General features: G+C 36.0%; 1 protein-coding gene across 2 annotated transcripts in view; it reads right to left on the reverse strand.

Moving 5' to 3' along the window:
- Window positions 1-511: 511 nt before the first annotated feature.
- The window catches only part of LOC138712442 (calcitonin gene-related peptide type 1 receptor-like), a 241,196-nt gene continuing 226,986 nt past the window's right edge, over window positions 512-14,721 (reverse strand). For both annotated transcript variants that reach the window (XM_069844263.1, XM_069844262.1), the window contains exons 10-11: window positions 8,090-8,270; window positions 512-2,781 (exon numbers count right to left, since the gene is read on the reverse strand). In XM_069844263.1, the coding sequence (XP_069700364.1) occupies window positions 2,191-2,781; window positions 8,090-8,270 (772 nt within the window). In that variant the 3' untranslated portion in view covers window positions 512-2,190. The remainder of the gene's footprint in view (window positions 2,782-8,089; window positions 8,271-14,721) is intronic.

Consider the following 14,721-nt stretch of genomic DNA (forward strand, 5'->3'; position numbering starts at 1 on the left):
TTTATTATGAAATTATTATTAACTGGGGAAGCTAAGCTTTTTAGCTTACATTGACGCTACGCCACTGATTCTAATGGGTAGTATGAACTGAGCTTCCTATTAAATATTTATGGTGATAGTTATCTGTAAACTGAAAGTAGGCCTATAATATAACAAAGTCATGAGATCAGTCTATAAGTTACACATCTTCTGTCAGTATAGTAGTAAAATACATTCTCTTTGTCCTTGAATTATGTTCGTTATTTGCGGATAAATGTTGATTAGTTGCTAATCCTCAACTAGTTACAGATCATTTCGCGAATCGGCGTTGATTGTTATCACGTACCACATAATGAGATGTGTACCGAAAGCCATGAGCATATTTGAGGAGTGTTTGTGGGGAAACAATGTACACGTGAGGAAGATCATTTCGGTTATTTCATTGGAAGCGTATGTATGAGTACTGTTGCTAATACTGTAAAAAGAATACAAGTACCAAGCATTCACATTTGTTTCAAACATTTGCCAAAAAATTTCCTAAAAAATTTTTAATGTGACACTTCTACAATTTTCCAGAAACACACCTCATTTAATGTCACAATTAGAAATAGAAATATCACTAGTACACTAACCTAAAACTTAACAACTATTGAACATTAGTGGAAATCACGAGGAATGGAACTACAGTAGAACCTCTATTATCCATGGTAATGAAGAGGATCGGCTGAACAGTTAATCGAAAAAATCGGATGTTCTATACCATATAAGACTTTCATAAATTAAGTGTTGCATAATGCACTTTCGTAATTTTCTCCGTGGTCATGTCTTTTAACAAATTAGGTAGTGGATCAGTATAATAGCTCCGATGGAAAGAGTGGGTGAAGAAAGAATAATGCTGACACTGATCAGGAAGAAAAAAAGGAATTGGCTGGGTCACTGGTTGAGAAGAAACTGCCTACTGAAGGATTCACTGGAAGGAATGGTGAACTGGAGAAGATTTCGAGGAAGAAGAAGATATCAAATGATAGACAGCATTAAGATATATGGATCTTATGCGGAGACTAAGAGGAAGGCAGAAAATAGAAAGACTGGAGAATGCTAGGTTTGCAGTGACAGAACACTATGAATGAATGAATGAATGAATGAATGAATGTCAATCACGGGTTTCTAAGGGTCAAGGAAACTTCCTATGATAGATTTCTATGGAAAGATAGGAAAAGTATAGGTCTCATGTTATAGATTTAAGTAATTTATACACTTTAACCTTGTTTTTTATTAAATCACTCACAGTTGTAACTCCAATCTCGTATTCCATGTGAGATAAACCCCAGCTCCTCTTTTCCAAGACCACTCAGTTACTTATATGCACTTATCTTTGATACTTACTTAGCACAACATATTGTATTCTTTTGGCACTTCTGGAAGACGTTTTGCACAGAAATTAAACAGGTCACTCGAACAGTAGATCATAATGTGTAAGGACAAAGGCTTGTAATATCACTCTCTATAAAAATAAAATACGTACTAATGTATTGTGCAATACTCAATATTTTTTCTGCAACAAAAAAAAAGGAGAGAATGACAGACGGATAATCCAACAATCGGTTAATAGGGTGACGGATAATCGGGGTTCTACTGTAAGATGTTGCCAACATAAAAACTTGGCGATTTCTTGTGTCCTCTGCAGCAAATATCATGTGGATAAATTTATTAATTACTGAGTTATAAACCTTTCTGGGTAGTGTTAGTGCTAGACACCGTATATTTAATAACAGAAACAATATATTATTTTGTCTTGACCAGTTACAATCTACTCCCATAAAATATATATAAGTTGTGGAACACAACGGAGCAGGAGACACTGGCGCAGATCAGTCAGCTGAGCCATTCCTGCTTGGATTTTTTCGATGTTTTCCCCAACTGTAAGACGAATGTCAGATAATACATGGCAAATCCTCGGCCTTATCTCGCCAAATACCATCTCTCTATCACCAATTCCATCGACGCTAAATAACCGAGTAGTTGATATAGTACTGAAAATAAAATAAAAGGAGCAGGGTTGTCCATCTTGCATAAGTTCTGCCCACCCAAATCTTGCCCCCACGCATCTAAATGAAAAATGCTGGCGTCGCCATTGGTTGACAGTACCAGTAAATTTCTGAAACTTACAAAAAGTTTCTCCTAGCGTATCAGAACAAAAACGTGCAGTTATCACGCGTATGTCTCGTCATCTGATAGTGTTCGTCGTCTAATTCTACCAGTAGTCTGTTCTGGGGATGCAGAGGACGTCAAGTTGATTCCTATATGACCTTCAGTCCAGTGACATTGTGACTCTGATCTCTTCATTGATTCCTCATCTGAGTCACGTGCTTTACTCTGAAGATTATAAATTTCTATCTGGTCATATATAGGATCCTCAATGTTAACGGATGAAGTCCTCCTCTGCCGAGTGTCTTGAAGAGAAGGTTGCTCTGCATGAGGTGAGCTGTTGCTTTTAAAAGTGGTCAAGATGCTGGGCCTCTCTGGAGGCGGGGCAGCATCTGTCACGATGTTGTCCCCAATGACTAGCGGAGATGGTGCGAAGGAGACACTGGTTGGTGAATGTGGTGTATCCGTCAGAGTAGATGGAAAGAAGGACATGCTAGGTCTACTGGTGCCATCAGACATAACAACGCTGGTTGTAGTTTGTTTGCGCTCACTGTATGTCCAGGTAGGGCGATGCTTTGGAACATAGTCTTTGCCCATCAGGCGATACACACGTGTCATTAAGTTGTGGTAACTGTGTAGAAGCTGAACTTGCACCTGCAAAAGTTAAATCAAAATGAAACTTGAAATTTCTTATAAATATTTTATAGATGTTAGAAACTCTGAACATTACTGTTGTTGTTATTATTATTATTATTATTATTATTATTATTATAATTATTAACACCACCTCATTCTAGTGCCGAGGTCATGGAAAGCATGGGGCTCTACCTCCATGCCCCCCAAGTTCCTTCATTGCATGTTACGGGGATACCTTTACCTTTTTTACTATTACTATTATTATTATATTTACTATTACTATTATTATTACTATTATTATTATTATTATTATTATTATTATTATTATTATTATTATTATTATTATTATTATTATTATTATTCTAGATTTAAAAAGTCAGTGAAACATATTTTACTTTTCCACATGCTTTTACTGTCAATGAGTATCTTAGTTTAGCACTCCAAATTTAGCTTACAGTAGTTAGTATCTCCTTTTGTGTTTACTGCTCTTCTTTTCTGTCTGATTCATGTCTGGGGTGAGACTGCCCAAGAAGATAAGGAAACCAAGAACTTTGTACAAGTAATGGTCTGTAGAAGATTGTGGAGAACTGACTTCATTGCAGAATGTGTTGAGTGTATATTATTAGTATATTATTGTAGACATCTTGTATGTCGGAATAACACACTATGTAACTGCATATTTATTATGTATTCACTCTGACGATGCCATGAAATCATTGTATTTCCTAAGGCTAATATCTATCTGTCTGCCTGTCTATCTATCTATCTATCTATCTATCTATCTATCTATCTATCTATCTATCTATCTATCTATCTATCTATCTATCTATCTATCTATCTATCTATCTATCTATCTATCTATCTATCTATCTATCTATCTATCTATCTATCTATCTATCTATCTATATATCTATATCTATATCTATATCTATATATCTATCTATCTATCTATCTATCTATCTATCTATCTATCTATCTATCTATCTATCTATCTATCTATCTATCTATCTATCTATCTATCTATCTGTCTATCTATCTATCTATCTATCTATCTATCTATCTATCTATCTATCTATCTATCTATCTATCTATCTATCTATCTATCTATCTATCTATCTATCTATCTATCTATCTAGTCTGTCTTGTCTCTCTATTATTATTATTATTATTATTATTATTATTATTATTATTATTATTATTATTATTTATTTTTTATTATTATTATTACTATTATTTTATTGTTATTATCATCATCATCATCATCAACAATATTCCTCGACTACCGAAGAAATGTTATTACAGATGTCTTCATTTCTTTGGTAGTCCAGGAATTAATGATGATGATGATAATAATAATAGTAATAATAATAATAATAATAATAATAATAATATCACAGTCTACTATATAAAGTCACGAAGCTTGAGTTTTGAGGGTGCTAGAAACAATAGACTGTGACGGTACTATTTTGCATTGCCTGTAATGAGGCGATATTAGCGATCCTAGTGGTGAGCAACTATCTAATTCGAAATTTTCTCGGGCTTCCATCCAGGTCATAAGTTGGTGATCCACCGACGTTTTGAGGATATTCATCCTCATATCATTTAACCCTGAAGATGAACATCCTCGAAACGTCGGTGGATCACCAACTTATGACCTGGCTGGAAGCCCGAGAAAATTTCGAATTATCACATCGCCAGGAAAGCTTCAGTAACTATCTAATGTTTGCATTTACTACGTATTGAGCTTCGCGACTGTATATACTAGACTGTGATAACATATTCTCTACAGATTATACCAATGGATCTGTTCTACCTCCTGGATTCAGGTGATCTTCGCAAATTTTTTTAATGTTCCCACATTGCGTAAAGTAACTTCATTCTGCTATTTCCCTGCATATCCCAACGAGAGATGGTAATTTCCTCTATAGTGTAGTTTCTTATAAAGTATAAATTAATTTCTAACTATATTCATATTATGAACTCTTCCAAAAGTATTAATAAAATTATTACGTCATTTCAATCACTGACTTCAAGACTACAAATTTTTAGTCTTCATACACCATTCTGTATTGATACTTAACAGGAAAAATTTGTATAGACCCAATTACAAATTGATGAGGTAGGTTCTGAATTTTAAGCGATATTTTGAATTAAAATTTCTGTATGAAGCATATCTTTTTATGTATAACACTATAATAACCAGACTTTTTATAATTTCAAAATAAAGTTTCATGATAGCTGCAGGGAAAAGCGGAGATGGACAGAGGATAGGAGTGTTACAAAGTGAACCGTAAGTAAGTCTTTAATTTCAGGGGTTATTTTTGAAATATTCCAAACAAAAAAGTTTAATACAATTTTTCTCGTTTTTGCTTCCTTTTCGAGATAAAAATAATATATGAAACATTTCATAGCGAGTTTTAGGAAAGCTATTGGCTCAGTCAATTTAAGAGAGTGGTGTATTGTGATAATAAATTACTGCAAGAATTTCAGTTTTGCCCTTTAAATGTGCAGAAATTTGATTCGTACAAACGTAACAATAATTTCGCTATTTCTCTGTCATAGATGTAATATTTGGGGTTATGAAGGACACAATACATTTTCTTGCCTAAATTTTTCTACATTTCAAACTAATGTAACAAATCTCGGAACAGCCACAATTATTAAAACTGTCTTCATAATCTGTTTTTCTCTGTACTATTTTTCTTTTTCAATGTATAGGGTAACCAACTTTCAGAAAAAATCAGTACCGATACCAGTAGGACTTTTTTTCGCATAACTTTCACGGAATGTCTTCTAGTAATATCAATAATGTTTTAAAGATAGACTGTAGGTTTATTTTCTATTGACTATTATGTTGTGATTTAATAATTTTTATTTTATGGCAGAGAAGTTTGAATGTATCATTACATTCTGTTACCCGTACAAGTCCATTGGTTTCAAATTCCAGCAGAATTAATACAAGAGGGTGGAAACGCATTATCTAGTGAAATTTATAAGTTTGTACTTGCTATTACGGAAAAAGAAATGGTGCCAGAACAGTAGACGGAGTCCATAAACGTACCCAAGATTAACTCCATATGTAGATGAAATTAATGGGGACTAATAATATGGTCTTAGGCGTAATAGAACTACTACTGATTAGATTTTTTGTATTCAACAGATACTGGAGAAAAATGGGAGTTTAAGGGCACATTAGATCAGTTATTCATAGATTTCAAAAAGACATATGGCTCGGTTAAGACAGAAGTTATACATAATATTCTTATTGGATTTGGTATTGCCAAGAAGCTAGTTCGGTGAAACATACTGCAGAGTCCGTATAAGCCAGTTTCTGTCTGACACTTTTCCAATTCAATGCGGGTTAAAGCAAGAAGATGCCTTTACTTTTATAAAGTCCAGGAAAACAAATAAGGTTTGGAATTGAACAGGTAACATCAACTGCTTGTTTATGTGAATGATGTGAATATGTTAGGAGAAAATTCACAAAATATTAGGGAAAAAACGGGAATTTTACTTGAAACAAGTAAAGAGATAGGTTTGGAAATAAATCTGAAAAGACAAAATAAGTATATGATTATGTCTCGTGACTAGAACATAGTACGAAATGGAAATATAAAAATAGGAAATTTATTCTTTGAAGAGATAGAAAAATTCAAATATCTTGGAACAACACATATATAAATGACACTCGAGGGGAAATGAAATGCAGAATAAATATGGGATATGTCTGTTATTATTCGGTTGATAAGCTTTTGTCAGCTAGTCTGGCTTCAAAAAATCTGAAAGTTAGAATTTATAAAATAGTTATATTACCGATTGTTCTGTATGGTTGTGAAACTTGGAGTCTCACTTTGAGAGAGGAACAGAGGTTAAAGATGTTTGAGAATAAGGTGCTTAGGAAAATATTTGCGGCTAAGAGGGATGAAGTTACAGGAGAATGAAGAAAGTTACACAATGCAGAGCTGCACGCATTGTATTCCTCACATGACATAATTAGGAACATTAAATCCACATGTTTGAGATGGGCAGGGCATACAGGGCGAATCCAGAAATGCGTATATAGTGTTAGTTGGGAGACGTGAGGGAAATGCCTTTGGGGAGGCCGAGACGTAGATGGGAGAATAATATTAAAATGGATTTGAGGGAGGTGGGATATGATGGTAGGGACTGGATTAATCTTGCTCAGGACAGGGACCGATGGTGGGCTTATGTGAGGGTGGCAATGAACCTCCGGGAAAATATGGTGGCAATGGGAAGGAGAATGGTCTGCACAAGAGGGAAACAAATTACGAAATATAAAAAATACTGTTCGAGTTTGGGATTCGTCCACAAGAGCATCACGACACGAGGAGGTTTTACTCACCCGGTTGAGGATTGGCCACTGTCATCTGACACATGGCCATCTCCTACATGGCGGGCCTCAGCCGGAGTGTGATATGTGCCGTGTTCCACTTACGGTGGAACATGTTTTATTGGATTGCAGAAAATATGACCGTGTCTGCCGGCAATATGGAATTTGGCCGACACTATGTGACGCTCTTGGAAATGATTTTAATTGTACAAATGCAGTTCTCAGATTTTTATCGACTGGATAAGGTGATTTAGTTTTTTATTGACCCGTTTTACTTATCCTCCGGACCCTTTACATCCGGAGGTTACATTTGTTGTTTTATATTTGATTTTACATAGTTGACATTTCTGACCCTACACATCCGATTATTTTATAAGATTTCATTGTTTTTGAAATGTGATATGCAATTTAACTCTAGTGGCCTTAGTTTTATTATCTTATTGGTTCGTTTTGAACATTACCTAAGGTCGTAGGACTGCTCACTTTTATGATTGTTTAGAAATCACCTTGTGTGTACTGCATTTGTATACCACGTTTTACCGTGACAACGTTTTTTAGTTCTTTTAGCACTCTGATTGTTGTATTATTTGTGTCTTTGTTTTATGACGAATTTTAGATAAGGGCGCAAATAGCCACAGCAGCTAACGCGCCCTTTTTAACTGCTGCTGCTGCTGCTGCTGCTGCTACTGCTACTGCTACTGCTACTGCTACTACTACTACTACTACTACTACTACTACTTGCTACTACTTGCTACTTACTTGCTACTTGCTACTTGCTACTTGCTACTTGCTACTTGCTACTTGCTACTTGCTACTGAACCTCTGGGTTCTCTAAAAGCCATTTTGTAAATTAAGTAAGTAAGTACAAGTCCATGGTTACTAATTTGTAGAGGGTTAGGTTCTTTCTCTTCATAACTACAGTTTTAAAGTAATGTAAAAGACAAAAACAGCTAATATATTTCCAGTAGGTATTACCTCCTTATTGAGATAGCAATACAGCAATGTTACCAACGCTCCCTGCAGCCCATCCATAGTGTAGAAAAAGTAATAGTAGACTTGCTCCAGAGTGCAGTCCTCAGCACTGGGACGTTCCAGTGTAAGCAGAAATGGCACCCCAAACAGAGGCATCAGCAGAATGGTGGCTCTTGTCATTCGCCTGTAACACAATTCTTCTTTGAATATTTCATTTCAAATGTGTACAAATAAGGAAAGACATTTTCCTCACAGGGCAAGAGAGGGTATACGTCAATTCAGGAGACAGAGGAGAATTAGCTAGAGAATATAAAGTGAAACTAATCTATTAGAAATAGACTTTTGGGTATTCCACCGAGTTCTATAACTAAACTTTTCCAAGTTTTCGGAAATATCATCAGGGCAGATAGATATAATCAGAGTGGTCATCAACTCTGTTGACTCAGTGTCTTGCTATTTCAACCACACTATTACTACTACTATATCTACTAGTATAAAGTAAATTAAGTTGTGTATCGTCGTTGTTCCTGCAATAACTCCTATGTGCAAAATATAAAATTTTTCTGTAGGAAGAAAAAACACTTTTATTCATTCTATGTCGGTGGTACATAGGAGACTGTGAATTCTTACATTTTCGAAAGAAAGAAATATAATTACATATAGGAGATTTTATTATTTGCTGTATCACTATTTAAGTTAATTAATATAGCAAAAGTCTGAAATCGATAAATATGTCACATAGGAGTTATTGCAGGAACGACGACAGTATGTATTAAGGTTTATCAAGTAGGTAATATTTTTATCAATCAATCAATCAATCAATCAATCCTAGGTGGAACATAGGGCTCTCAGAAAGCTTCTCCATCTGACTCTATTCCTGGCCAACGCCTTAATCTCACTCCATGTCTTCCCCATCATTTTTGCTTCTGTGAGAACAGTTCGTTTCCATGTTATCTTGGGTCTGCCAATTCCTCTGCTGCCCTGCGGATTCCAATCCATGCCTTCCTGGTGGGGTCATCTGCAGGTCAGCAAAGTGTATGTCCCAGCCATGCCCACTTCCTGTGCTGAATTTCAAGTTCAACTGGTTTTTGTTTAGTTTTTAACCATAGGATTTCGTTGGATATCTGGACCGGCCAGAATATTTTTAATATGTTTCTCAAACATCTATTAATAAAAACTTGTAGTTGATTGATAATAGCTTTAGTTATTTTCCAGGTTTCACAGCCATATAAAAGCACGGATTTGACATTTGTGTTAAAAATTCTCAGTTTGGTATTTATTGTATAGGCAGCACTCTTCCATATAGGCTTTAGCAGCCCAAAGGCATATCTTGCCTTCTTTATTCTTACTCTCACATCGCTATCTGTACCACCATTCTGGGAGACTATACTGCCTAGATATGAGAATTCCTTCACATTTTCAATTACACCGCTGCTTAGAGTTAGAAGAGTAGGTTGATTGGTACCTATGCGCAATTCTTTGGTTTTATTAATATTGATTTGAATGCCCACCTTCTGTGCTTACTTTTCCAATTGTTGCAGTTTGGCTTTCATATCTTTAAAGAAATGAGCTAAGAGACAGATATCATCCGCATAGTCTGGGTCTTCTAGTCTACCGGAGAGCCCCCAACGGATTCCTCTAGGGGAAACATTCACCCTTCTTAGAGTAGTATTTTTACAATGTAGTTATAAACTTCTGATTGAGAAACATGTTACAAATTTGCTTCAGAAGCTTCGTTATCTGCAAAATTAAAGTTATTATATATATTTATTACTTGTTTATTCATATACTTTTCACAAAGTAGATGCGACAGTCAAATAATTATCTGAACATATTAAAAGTGAATGTAAATTTCATTTTACTTTGTTATCGCCATCTTCAACAGTATAATTTGATAGCTACGTATGAAACTATAACAGCACCAGCTATAAAGTGGGTTCCTTATCCCCTTATAAATCCTTTGTACCATCCCCGAAATGCTGTAGGAAAGCAATAAGGTGAGCAGCTACACTTTGGTCATACCCTATTACTGTAGTTTCTCCCTGGCATTTTCTGTGTCTAGGATTGTTGTTATATCCTCTATTTAAGAATGAACAGACTCCAACATGGTCAGATAACTATTCCAGCGAGTACAACAGTATTGTTTCAATGAAGACCCAAGTGTAATGCATACTTTTGAATTATGGTACATTGATTCTTCACTACATGGAAACGCATAATTACTGCACTGAAACTCCGTATGTAGCCTATTTATTTCGGTACCGGTACCGTACATCATAGTAATATGATAAAGTGTAAGTAATCACTTTGTGATTCAAGACGGCGCCATGTTCTGTCGGACCCCAGCCACTTAGTCAATCGTAATGAGTGCACCTCTGTACTTGTGGTTGGACATTTGTCTACTGTTACACATACTGTGACATGATACACAGGGGTAGGCCAACAAAAGGGAACACAGTAGGTAGAAATTAAAAATGAGAGGGATTCAATCTGACATCGGAACTTGAATCCGGTGTGGCTTAGTGGATAAAGCGCCAGCACGTAAAGCTGGAAACCTGGGTTCGAATCCCAGTGCCAGAGAAGAATTTTTCTCCGTTCTACCGATTCTTCACCATATGAAAACACAGAATTACTGACACTGCACTGAAACTCCGTATGTACTTCGGTACATCATAGTAATATGATAAAGAGTACAGTAAGTAATCACTTTGTGATTCAAGACGATGCCATGTTCCATCGCGTCTCAACCACTTAGTCAATCGTAATGAGTACATCTCTGTACTTGTTGAACATTGTGTCTACTGTCACACAAACTGTGACATGGTACACGAGGATAGGTCAACTGAGGGGAATACAGCAGGTAGAACTTAAAAATGAGAGGATTCAATCCATAATCCGATGTGGCTTAGTGGATAAAACAACAGCACGTAAAGCTGAAAATCCGGCTTTGAGTCCCGGTGCCAGAGAAGAATTTTTCTCCATTCTATTGATTCTTCACCATATGGAAACGCACAATTACTGCATTGAAACCCCATATGTACTTCGGTACATTATAGTAATATGTTGTTGTTGTTTTCTAATGCCAGGCGTTTGACAATAAAGTCATTTGACTTCTTGCACTTCAATATTTTTCAAAGATATTATCATGACCAGCCACTGAAGCACAGATTTTGAGGTGTTCCGAATCTATTTCTTGGTTTGAGTTGCACAATGGGCAGTTAGGGGACTAATATATTCCAATTCTATGGAGGTGTTTGGCCAAACAATCATGGCCTGTTGCCAGTCTAAATGCAGCTACAGACGATTTTCGTGGTAAATCGGGAATTAACTGTGGATTATGATGCAGAGAGTTCCATTTTTTTCCTTGAGATTGTGTTATGAAATTTTGTTTGTTAAAGTCTAAGTACGTAGATTTAATAAATCTTTTCACAGAGTAATATGTAGATTTAGTAACAGGTCTGTAAGTAGCAGTGCTGCCCTTCTTTGCTAAAGCATCTGCATTCTCGTTTCCCAGGATTCCACAATGGGATGGTATCCATTGGAATACAATTCTTTTATTAAGTGATATTAATTGAGAGAGCATTTTAGTTATTTCTGCTGTTTGAGATGAATATGTGTATTTAGAGACTATTGATAGAATGGCTGCTTTGGAGTCTGACAATATAACTGCATTCTTAAATTTATTGATGTGGCATAAAAGATTCCTGAGACTTTCACTTATTGCAACGATTTCTCCATCAAAACTTGTTGTTCCATATCCAAGAGATCTATAAAGTGAGAAGAGAGAGCACGTAACACCTGCAACAGCACCTTGTTCTCTGGAGATCAAGGATCCGTTGGTGTATAAATTAAGCCAGTTTTGTGGAGGGTACCTAATATTAATTGTCTCTAAAGACAATTGTTTCATTATTTCAGTGTTCACTTCTGATTTCAGTATTTCTTCTGTTAAATTTAGATTATATTCTATATATTCATAGCAATATGATACATTGGTTTTGGTGGCCTGCAACCCTTCATTACCTCAGGGATTTTATCTTTCAGTTAAGACTCGTCTAGTACATGCCTTAATACTGTATTGAGTATGTGTGTGCAGTACAGGGGAGACGTTTGTAATGTTCTAAGGCCTACACAATATTACTTCCCTGATCTGTAACAAATATGATTTCCTTCAAGTTTTCTTGAGGGACCCCTAGTTGTAGCAGCCTGGATTCTAGCTCCTCTCTAATATTAGCTCTAGTTTTTGGACAGTCGGAGAAAACAGTACACCCTAACACACATTTTCTCAGCAGCCAATCTTGTGTTATGTAATGCACTGTAAGAGACATATAGCCTAATGACGTCTTATATAGTTATCAGTCCAAATAACTGTGGTGGTCGGCAATTGTTCCCTTTAATTGCTTTAAGAACTTCTGGTATCCAACTTCCTCAAACTTTATCAGCATAGGCTTTTACATATTGAGAAACCGTAACACATGAAGGCATAACATCACGAATGTTTAAAGCGCCGTACTTGACACCCATATCAAGTCTGGCCTAAATTCAATAATCCCTCATCCTCGATTGCGGTAAATGGCCTAAGGTCTTTGGCACACAGTTCCATACATTTCTCACATATGAGCCAGTGGTGATTTCTCCATGAAAGATATGAGGATGATCCTACAGATTTTTATTTTTAATGCGTCCCGACGTAATAATTCTCTCCAAACTTCCACTTTCTGTCGTGAGTTGTCGCCACTGCACATCTCAGACCTTAGGAATACTTTCCGAGGAACCATCCAAATATCTTACAGCAAACGGTTTTTTCTAGCAGTGAAGTTAAGGACAGGGAAGGGTGCAGAGGGCGGGGTATAGCTTGAGTTTAACCGCGTTTGAGGATGTGACCGTGTATCCTAATACTACGACCCTTCTTTTGGGGTTGTGGTGTGGAAACACTGTCAGAGACTACAATGTGAATTTTCGAATACCCTTGTAGCCTCCTTAAATGCAGTTCATTGGTCATTATGTTAATTGGTTTTATATTAATTGTTGTAGAAATAAAGTTAACAGCTCCTAGAATTGAGGAAACACCGGCTAGAATAAACGAAATAATAATCAATTTAAAATGATATAATATAAAAATTAAAATGAATAAAAAACAAAATTACATAAAAATAAATAAAATAAGCTATAATAAAACACAAGAATTAACAGGACTTTCAGATGACAGGACGGCCGAAAGAATATCTGAAGTTGTATTTGATCATTTAGAATAATTTAACTGTAGCAAGAAATTAATTGTGCATGCTCTATTATTATTATTATTATTATTATTATTATTATTATTATTATTATTATTATTATTATTTAAACTTCTCTAGTTCTCTTTCCTTCTTTTTTATTTCGGCACACATGACGCAATAAACCGGAAGTCCCCATGCACTATTCATTTTCTTCTTGCAAGTATTACACTGAACATAGCCAACAGATGTTTTTGAAGTGTCTTCAATAATACAGGAAAATCTATCCCATGCTCGACTGCTTTGGGCGCCAGTATTAGTGTCTTTCTTGGCCACAACAAATTCGCCTGATTCCAATTTTTCCTTCACTTTCTTAATCTTCTCCATTATCTTTCGTCCATTCACCCAAGCAGTTAGAAGTACGAATGGCGTAGCATGAAATTTTGAGCAGGGGAAGCTAATTCAAGTTGTCTTTCATGCAATATGAGAAAACGTATTACAAAAATACAGTCTTAAAATAAATAGTAGTCAATGTCAAGTCAGCAGTCGAAGATTGCTTGGAACCTCGTAACACCAATAAGGCATGACCTCAAATGGTACGTAGTAAAATATGATTTCACTGTTTACACATCAAATAGACACGTATAGTATAACACTAGCTCACTCCCTGTCATAGTTAGAGAAATCACAATATTAACGGTCAATAGATACAGTACGTTAAGTATGCGTCTGTCTTTTGGTTGTGTCCTTCATTGACAGCAAGGGAGTCGGTCATTTGTTTTTTAGATCACACTTTTGTTCGTAAGTCAATCTTGATAATAGAATTGTCTTAAAAAATTCAAGTAAATTGGTGTCAGGAACTGCTATTTCACTCATTATTTATTATATCAGCCACAATGCACACTAACACTTCAATTGAACACAACTGACGAAAAGGGATAACTCGGAAACTACTTATTTTCAATATCAGCTAGCTTCCTGCGAGCCTTGCGACCAGGGTAGTTAGAAAGGGATGGAAAATCTGCGGGGTGGGTTACACAGAACAATGAGTGTAAGAAACCAGTCTGCTTGGAAGCTGGTGTGTGCAGGCTTCTTGTTTACTGCTGCATCATAAATCATCCTGAGCTGCCGCATCACAATATTTAACGCGTAAATATAAATTCTATTAAAATTAATAAATAATTTTGTCCATAGATTGCAGGTTTATTATGAAACTATTATTAACTGGGGAAGCTGAGCTTTTTAGCTTACATTGACGCTACGCCACTGACGAATACAGGGACCAAGCCTGTTTGAGGAGGGTTGGCGGGGGTGCTTGTGGCGACAGATATTACTGCCTCCCCAATAGGGATATCCTGAACTAGCACCAACAGATAGCGCACGTGTACTATGAGGGATGCGCTTTGCGTGTGCATTTGT

This window comes from Periplaneta americana, chromosome 13, assembly GCF_040183065.1.
Source record: "Periplaneta americana isolate PAMFEO1 chromosome 13, P.americana_PAMFEO1_priV1, whole genome shotgun sequence".
Classification (NCBI taxonomy): Eukaryota; Metazoa; Arthropoda; class Insecta; order Blattodea; family Blattidae; genus Periplaneta; species Periplaneta americana.